The sequence below is a fragment of the Corvus kubaryi genome, unplaced genomic scaffold, assembly GCF_017639235.1.
Source record: "Corvus kubaryi isolate FWS band 111438036 unplaced genomic scaffold, C.kubaryi_AGA036_p1.0 68, whole genome shotgun sequence".
NCBI classification, from domain to species: domain Eukaryota; kingdom Metazoa; phylum Chordata; class Aves; order Passeriformes; family Corvidae; genus Corvus; species Corvus kubaryi.
Window position 1 is genome coordinate 9943741 of NW_024582056.1, and position 9504 is coordinate 9953244.

The 9504-nt window shown below is 38.9% G+C and overlaps 1 protein-coding gene across 1 annotated transcript; it reads left to right on the forward strand.

Annotated features, from left to right (window-relative positions):
• Positions 1-425: 425 nt before the first annotated feature.
• LOC121674474 (carboxymethylenebutenolidase homolog) lies at positions 426-9006 on the forward strand. The gene is made up of 6 exons (XM_042048865.1): positions 426-626; positions 3555-3768; positions 4365-4472; positions 6341-6483; positions 6866-6957; positions 8610-9006. The coding sequence occupies exons 2-6, from the start codon at positions 3563-3565 to the stop codon at positions 8787-8789; spliced, it is 729 nt and encodes a 242-aa protein (XP_041904799.1). The 5' UTR covers positions 426-626; positions 3555-3562; the 3' UTR covers positions 8790-9006.
• The last annotated feature ends 498 nt before the right edge of the window (positions 9007-9504 follow it).

A 9504-nucleotide genomic window follows, 5' to 3' on the forward strand; every position in this document is an offset into this window, starting at 1 on the left:
CAACTTGTTGAGAATACTTATGGGTGTGGTTGTAATATGTTTAATGTGTGTGCTAGGGAGACTTAGTAAGTTTTTTAAGCTGCAAGTTTGCCAGGACAGATTCATCTTAATTCACCTCAAATTTCATTAATGGCATTTATTATAGTCAATAAAGTATATGAATATTCTTCAAGAAAATGCATCGGCAAACACACCACTGATGCTAAATATCTCAGTTACAAATACTGACATCTAAAGCCTCTGCAGTGTCTTAAATGGCTGCATCACATACATCATAGTGTAGTACAGTGTTTGGGTGCATCTTTCTTTCTAAATTCCTTAGATAATAAATAAATAAAAGGTAGAGTAAAGGCAACTGATGTGGAGCCTGCTGCAGACTGCCTCTCTGCATGATCTGTCCCCACCCCTTCCGTTCAGGATGACTCTCAAGCGAAGCCTCTCCTCCTCACTTCCCAATCCCAAAATCTGCAGAAGAGTTGAAGAGCACCTGAAGACTGGGTGGGCAGCACCAGGAGCAAAACAGTCAGCAAGAACTGGTTTTCTTCTTTTTCAGTTTAGAGCAATCTAGCTGGTGTCTCACTGAGCAGAAGAAGCGAGCTGGGCTGAAACAGGATCCTGCACTCCAGGTATGTTATGGCAAACTGGTCCATACAGACTGAGTTGACAGCTGGAAAGGATAGCTACTTTTACCTGTGCTGAAAGGGAAAATCTGAAATTGCTAAACAAGTAGATATTGCTTTTTGAAAAGAAATGAAACAATCAGCAAATCTACTTCTTTAAAGAGAGACTATTATTTTGGTTTCAGTAAAAAATTGCACAAAGACAAGTATCAAGGGATAAGGGGATAAGATAAGGGGAAAATAAAGGCTGTCAACTTTGGGAAAGACTGAATTTCATTTTGAGTCTTTGCTACAAGCTGTGGCACAGCAATAGTTCTGAGGACACTGATTATTTATGTTCTTCAAGTACCAAGTTCACATTAAAGAACCGTAATAATTTTTTTTGCCCTTATGGTAATGAATTTCCGTTCTTTTCCTTGTTTGGTATATTGAACCCTTAACATTGAAATGAAATGCTGCTGTAGCTTAAAATGTTATCTCTCGACCTGGGAAAAGGGCAGAGATGTCACATCTTGGCATCAGTAGTCCAAGGTCCTGCCAAACAGCACAGCACTTTGAGATCACATGCTCATACTTACTTTCTGAGAAGTGGAGATTGTCCTTAGCAGGATCTTTGCCTCGGTTTAACCTGATTGTTTTTAAAAAGATTTTTAACTTCACTTTCCAAGTGAAGATTCGTTTTTTCCTGATGAAAACTAAGACTCAGCAGAATATAACTATGTGATTTGTTGCTCCTAGAAATGCAGTAGTTCAGGTCTGTCCTACCACCTTTGGTGGAGCCCACCTTTGCGTTCTGTAAATAACTCCTCAGTTTTTAGGTTTCTTGCACGAAAGCTGAATGATATCAAGACACCCAAGGAAGAGCAGGACCACTGGAGAGAAGGAGAAGCTCTAAGAAGGCTTTCTCTTAAGGAGCAGTAGGATGACACAAGATTCATCAATATCTGTGGTTTTTTTCCCATTATCAGCAGTCACTTTTCCAGCAGGCCCTCTATCTCCTCTGTGCTGGAGCTCAGTGATGAGGAGTGGGGCATAGAGGCGAGATGCTGCCTGCTTGGAACTGTGCCACAGGGAAAGCAGGAAAAGGAAAAGTGTAATGGCTGAAATTGGTAGGAAGAGGGAATGAGGTGAGACTGGAAATATCCTGGCGTGTTGCTTTGCCACACCACATTGCGTAGGACAAAGCAGGCGGGAGCAAATAAAGCTTCTGACTGAACAGGATCCCATCAAACTTCTAAGCGGTTCAGGTGTGGCTGACTATTTACTAACGTTCTCCACTGCCTGGTGCCTGGAAAGAAGCCATCTGGCCCAGCCTCAGCCAGCATAGGCCAAAGAAATGGTTTCTGGGAAGCAACTGATGGATAGGGAGTAGGCTGGTTCACAACTATTTGCATAGCTTAATGCCTCCTAAACACTACTTTGTTGAAGGGGACACCACAGGTTGTGCCCTTCTGAACAAAAGACTGCAGTGGAGTAAGACTGTGGCTGCCATCTCAGAAGGCAGCAGTGTTAGCTATCTTTGGGAGTGCCTGTGGTTTCTCCAGGCAGCCTCCTGTACTTCAACAAGCTCATTCATCTTAGGTTATAAGAAGAGAGGTAGGAAGCACTTTTGTATGAACAGACCTCTCTCAAGCATTCTCAGGCATTTCAAGCATTATGGGGGGCTTATGGTAGGAGATAATCTCCCATGAGTGTCACAGCTTCCACTTTCACATAATGCCAAAACAATCGAGGTTTCATTCTGAAGACCAGGCTATTTCATGGTTCCTAGCACCAAGCCTGACATTCAGATGTTGGGAAAGGTGAGATAACAGTTAACACATGTAATCAATTCTCAGTTACCAGCACAGGGGATTACTGATGACGAGAGATCATCCATCTCATGGCTTTAACTGAATGAGCTTGATTAGAGCAGTAAAGACATGTCTGCCCAGTTCCTGTATGTCTACGCCACTATCAGTCAGGGGTTATGGTTGTAATCAAGCGTATTTGCTCAAACTCAGTGCTGGCCCTGCCAGATCTGGTGACAGCAGCCCCAGGGTTGGGAGAGGATGGTGAAGAACAGCGTCTCTACACTGTGCATTGGGGAGGATGATTATCTTGGGTATAAAGCAGTCTAAATGCACATAAAATTTGGATTCTTTTATTGAGCCGGAGTGAATCATGCAAACTGGGAAGTGTTGTGTAGGGCATAAGCAAACAGTGAGTCTCTGTGGCATCAACTCTCTGTTCTTCAGTCCATCCATAACAGGGTTCCGAATGTGTCCGTATTGCCTAGGCAAAATTTCCCATTACTCTGTGAAGTGTAGCCCTCTGCTGCTCTAGGTAATGGAGAGCTTAGGAAGGCATGTATTTTTACAGGAATTTGCTGCTCTTCCATGAAGATTAGATGGTTTTATGAAGTACATGTTACAACGTAAACTGAAATAAGAGGTTGATGTAGAAATGATGAAGCAGAGACAGTCATAATGTACATGCCTGTGTACTGCACCCCCAAGGACAAAGTCAGCACATGACTAGGAAATGCTACTATTATCACTGCCCCTGCAGACTTAATTGGATTCCTTGTACAGATGCATTGTAACACCACTTTTAATTACAGGATCACAATCTACTTTTTGCACAGAGTCCATTCCAAGCTCTTGACACAGAGAGTCAGAACAACTTTTGACTTTAATCTGTCTAGCACATCTACTGGCTCATTGTCTCTAATTGCTACTTTTGGAGAAAGGACAAAACCAAACACTCTCAAATATTCTGAATGAGGCGTGCACATATGCTTTACTTGCAATCCCTTTCAAGGGCATAGGGGCACACGGCATTGGAATCTAGTTTACAAATCCATACCGTAGTTCTTTTCTAACTGCTCCCAGTAAAATTTTTTTCAACAAATTATTTTTACACTCTTGCTGTCTTTTTCTTCTTTTTTTTTAGGTTTTCAAATGGCTGATCCTTTTCTATATAATACTGGAGAAAGGTCTCACTATGGGTGCCTTGGACATGAAGTACAAATTGAGTACCTTAAGGCATATGTTTGTAGACCATCTTTTTCCACGGACAAAGCTGTGATCGTGGTTCATGATGTATTTGGATGGCGGTTCCCAGATATTAGATACATAGTCGATTTGATGGCAGGTCATGGATACATGTAAGCAACTTTCTTTCCTATCTTCACCTTAAATGAACTGGTAGATCACCAGGCATGGCATATGATGTTTCCAATATACAGAAGGCAACCATGCCATTTCAGTCTGAGCACACTAAAAAGAAAATGAACAGAACATTTCCATGGAGCCACCAAAGATACTAAAGCTGACCCAGGAAAAATGGCTACCTGAGCACAAAGGACTCTTGAAGTGCCTGTGTTTGTGCTTATGAAGCAGCATGGGTGATCCAAAGAGAAACAGCTATTTTAACCTTTTCAGAACCAAACCTTTTGAACATTTGCTTTAGCTTGTAATAGCAAAGAAGTATATATGTGTTTATATAGAATCAGGAGATTTGTTTAATCCCTTTCCTTTTGTATTAAGTGTGTCTAAGGAAACAATGAGCGTTTATTTGTGTCTTCTTTTTTTTCCATACAAAGGCATATACTTTTAGCTCTGCTGATCAGCAGAAAAGGATGAGTAAAACATGATTCAGACCATAATCATGTAGATGTGTACTCTGGACTAGAAGATATTCGGAGACATTTAGACATGCACAGATTCAATGAAAATTGACTGAATTCCATCTCTCACACAGAACCATCTGCCCAGACTTCTTCAAGGGGACAGAACCCTGGAAACCTACTGATCACTGGGTTGACTTTCCTGACTGGATGAAAAATCATGATCCTATGAAAGTAGACAAGTAAGATACATATTTGTACTTGAACTTTAAAAAGCATCCAGCAAATAAGGGGAATTTATAGGAAATATTAGAAGTGGCACCTCACAGCAGGGCAAACTGGCTGCACAACCACAGTTTCTTATTCTGGGTGATTCTTCTGTGGTTCTGGGCACTGTCTTGGCTGGGATTTGAAAAGGATCATCTGCTCTGCCCATCACTGCTTATTGTCCCCATCTTGTTTTCTTTGGCCCTTTTCTAACTATGTTATACTGGCCACACAGGCTCACAGTGTTTCACAGGCAACAAAATACCCAGTACTCTCACTCACAAGTGCTGATTCTGCCCCCAGTTCCTCAAGATAAAGAGGAAAATTCTTCTATAACTGCAGATATTATCTGCCAGTTGTCATGTGCTCATCTTGCTTTCTACCTTGCAGATTATGAAGGGTACTGATGAGACTCTCCTGAGCAGCACTACACAAAAATTTGCTAGACTGACCAAAACCTAAGATACCTCTGATCAACTGTACTATTTTTTTCAGTGTGAAATAGAGGGATCATTATCTGTACAGCTTAACAGTGCCAGTAACAAGGCTTCCCTGAATTACAGGAGACATTACTGTTTCTTCATCATCTCTTACCACAGCTCAAAATTTCAGAAGATGGTAGTGAGGCAATGACACCTTATTACTCAGCTACCATCCTGCAAGCCACAAGTATTCTTCTGACCCTGTCCAGACATTCCAGCAGCTACATCTTCAATGTCTCCCAGCAAAGTTTTTGACCATATAATTGCAGAAGCTGTGACCAAATTTTTGAAAGGACAAATGACTAACAATTATAAAAAAATCCCACCCCAAAGAGGAGCAGATATGTAGATGCTGTCTTAAAAAATTAAAATCTCAGGACATGCCTTTGCTGTCTTCTGAGGGTTCACTTGTAGGTGAACTCTCCAGTTTAGATCCATTGCTCTTTCAGAGAACATGGAATCCAACATACCCATGACTTTCTTAGTACCCTTTCAAACAAACCAAATCTGAGAGAGCATGGCCACAGGCCTAGGACACAATGTCCTCTTCATGTGACTCTCATACTGGGTTTTTTTTGGTCAGCCTTACCAAACCTGAATGACCATACAACTCTACCTAATATTTGAAAACATAGTTAATAGTTTATGCAGTCTGCATTTAAACTTAATTTAAAACTCTGTAGGTAATGAAGAAGATAAAATTATTGAGACCTAAGAAGTCAGCAATTAAAAAAAGATTTACTTTTTCTCACCTACAATGAAAATATTTTTCATATTTTTTTTCATTACACCTCACGCAAAAGTTATTTTTTAAACGTTGTAGTTACTGACAGTGTAATTTTGAGTAATTGCTTCTTTAGCATAACATTCTTGCATGTGGCCTTGGTAGGATATCTTAGTATTAACTTGTGCAACAGGAATGACATAGGAAAAATCTTTATCTAAATAGGTGAACTCTAGAGAGATAGTACAGTGAAGCTTATCTATTCCTACAGTCCATAATGCAAGGTGTTGTTCTACTTGCAGATATGTCTTGTCTTTAGTTGTCCTGTCCTAGACAAAGTGATTCAAATAAAAATTTACTAATTTTGAAAACAAAGGAGCAGGTGACAATTCAGGTAAGTATTTAAGTGCCTACACCTGTACTTCCCTAAACTAGGACCAGAGATGTTAACTCTCATTTAATAATAGAAGCCATTTATCTAGCCTGAAATGTGCTTTTTAAAAGTAATCTCTCTTTTAAATGATTGGAGGTGCAGGCACAGAAAAAATATCATGTATGTCTTGTAATTTACTTCTTAAATTGTCAAGTACTGGTTCTGCAATAGATTCCTTAGTTTACTTTTGTTTATATGTCTTAGGGAAGCTGATGTTGTCTTGAAGTATCTAAAGGAACAATGCGGTGCAAAGAAGATTGGTATCGTTGGGTTTTCCTGGGGTGGAATGGCAGTACATCACTTGATGCTGAAAAATCCTCAATTAACCGCTGGGGTGTCCCTCTATGGTAGTGTAGAACATATGAAAACTTACTTAGGTTCACATGACTATGCATAGTTTGTAATTCTACTCATTCCTTTGTAACAAATTTCTATAAAAACTCAAAGGTGAGTTGCAGATTTTAATTATGGTTATTTCAGCAACAGGCTATATTGGTATAAAAATTTTAAGAATACTGTAAATAAGAAAAAAATGAATTCCTTGTTTTGGTACCTGGAGAGCAGGGAAATATGCTTTCCAAATGTTTTTTCTCCATCCAAATAGCCACTGTCCTGATCTAAGTAATGTACCTAATGAGTAAACTTAAATAGAAATTTTGTCTTTTAATTTGCCATTTATCTTGCAGGAATGCTAACCTCACTAACAGACTGTTTCTCAAAACATTATAGGAATAGTTAGAGACTCTGAAGAAAGATACGCTTTACTAAATCCCACATTTTTCATTTTTGGTGAGAAAGACCACACTATTTCTTTGGATCAGGTAAGTTGTTGTTCTGGAAAGACTTCTTCTTTTCCTGTAGTTCATTTATCCCACACAGAAATCCTCATTAGAAACCATTTTCAGATACAAAAAATTAGACAGGTTGGATGGTTCTGTTTATATTTCAACTTCCCTCCTATTTGTTTAGGTTATTCAAAGCTTCCTTTTTGAGGTGGGAAATACAGTAAAGAACAGTCATGAGCTTCTGAGTGGCTAGATAAGCGGAGTGTGAAACTGGGCAGGGATATCCAACTTGGTATGAGCCAAGCATCTCAAAAACTTGTATGCTACTGCTATGGGTGAGAAATCAGGTAGTTAAACCACTGAATCTGGACACTGAAAGGGGGGAAAAAAAAGGAGTTTCAGCTGCTTTCTGAAGTTCAATAACTGAACTTTCTGATGATGGGGACCAATGAATAATTGCTTTTGCTGCAAGGAGACAAACTGAACTGTGTCAAAAGAGTGGGCACAGATTTTAGCTGAGATAATAACAACTTGTAGACTCAAATGTTTTGACTCCTGGCTGCCATCTGTGTTCTGATATAACCCCTACTGTAAGCATATGTGAGAGGCTGGATAAGTATATGGGTAGGAAACTGGTGCCCTCTTCTGTGCATAAACTCTTTTTCTTCAGTCGCAAGGATAACATACCACCTCCAGCACAGCTTGTTTTTTAGGGTAGCGTCTGACTGGAGAACTGGCAGTGTTCTCTGGGAATGCAGAAGTCGTTCAATATTTACTTCTAACTGCATTAGTCAGCATGTTAATCCACACCTCATATGTGCCTCCTTCACACAGGAAAACAAATCCTACACTCCCTGTCCTCATTTTATGATGAATGTGTCTTTTTCCCAGGGGCACAATTTTGGCAAATGCATCTCTTCTGTCATGTGTTACACATTGAAACCACGCCTTTTGCTCCTGAAGCTTTCTTTCTGTGCAGGTTGTGTAAGAAAAAATTCCTTCCCCCCCAAAAAAAACCCCCTCAAATACCTAGTTTTCTGCACTGAAAAACAAAAGGGCTCCGTATGAAAAAAAACCAAAACCAACAAAAAACCATGAAATAAATCACAGTACTCTCTCTAATCTGCACAATGGGTAGAAGTGTAGAAGTAAAAACCTGTGGGGCAAAATAAGTGTTCGTTCTTTTGTTTTCTGACTTTTAATAGAAATAAGCACAAGCTGTGCTGGAAAATGTATGTGGTGATTAAACACAGGATTAGTACTTTGCATGTAAACATGTGTGAACTAATCACCAAAACATTGTGCAGCAGCAATGTTTTTTTGTTGTTCAGTAAACCAAAAAATAAAAAGCCCTTCATGTTTTCTTAAACCATGTCAGTAAGCCTATCAAAATATTTCGGACTGATGGTCACTAAGGTTTATGGAGTATGTTCTCTCAAGATCAGAACTTAAAGTGTAGGTTACAAGCCTAAGAACATTAACACATCTGGCAATGAGATTTACCAAACTATCTTTGCTGCAACTGTTGAGGTTCTTAGACTCATCCATACAAAAAAAAAAAAAAAAAAAAGAGTTTGGTCTTACACCAAAGAGGCATTTTCTCTATGAGAAACAGAAATTAGGCAAACTTAAAAAAGCCCCATAATGTAATGGAAAAAAATGCCTTTTTTTTTTTTTTTTTTTTACAGATCTTCTTATTGGAGGACAAGCTGAAACAGTACTGTAAAGTACCATATAAAATTAAAGTTTATCCTGGGCAAGTTCATGGGTTTGCACAACTGAAGCCAGAAGATATGAAACCTGAAGATAAACCTTATATTGAAGAAGCTAGAAGGGATATGATTGATTGGATCAAAATGTTTGTTTGACAATAGCTGAAAGGAATGCTAGGCTTCAAGATCAGTGATTGATTTAATTTGAGAGAAGAAAATAGTCAAGGGAAGAATATTTTAAAAATTGTCACAAACCAAAATAGGAACATTTTAATTTATAGCTTTAAATTATTGTTTACAATATTTACAGAAGATTGTGAAATAAAAGTTGGACTAAAGGATGATTAGGCATTAAAATTTTTTTTGAAATTTTCTTGCTTTTTATTTACTTCATTATTTTACATTATGGCCCTGATAGTAATGATAGTGTTTATCCATTTGCCTTTGCTAGTGAGCATGACTTCATCATGACTTTACTTGAGTAATTTCAGGCTTTATTTTGATATGATGGTGGTCATAGGTGTTCACATGGAAGTACCCTGCGTTTGCATACAGACATTTTCTTTTATTATCTACAAAGTATTTTTCTCAGCTGTGCTGGGAAAAATTTCCCATGCCTGAAACAAACACTTGGCTATACTAAGGAGTTAGGAAGGAATGATATTGTTAGGTGACACCCTCCAGGTATTCCCTTGGTGATATTAAGAAGGGTATTTCTAGTATTCCTTCATCAACATCAAGAAAAAACACAAACAGTCCTTCCTGTGGAAGTTACCCAGACATGAACACTGCAGAAACAGTGGGTTTGTTGTCGTGGTCTAAATTGTGGTGATCAGGCACAGGGCTCATTCAATCTTGATTATATTTTTTG

Bases quoted from the DNA above. Each gene is read 5' to 3' on its own strand.
- LOC121674474 (XM_042048865.1), top strand. From the start codon at position 3,563: ATGGCTGATCCTTTTCTATATAATACTGGAGAAAGGTCTCACTATGGG. The intron at 3,769-4,364 runs GTAAGCAACTTT...TCTCTCACACAG, and splicing joins ATGGCAGGTCATGGATACAT to AACCATCTGCCCAGACTTCT. The intron at 4,473-6,340 runs GTAAGATACATA...TATATGTCTTAG, and splicing joins GATCCTATGAAAGTAGACAA to GGAAGCTGATGTTGTCTTGA.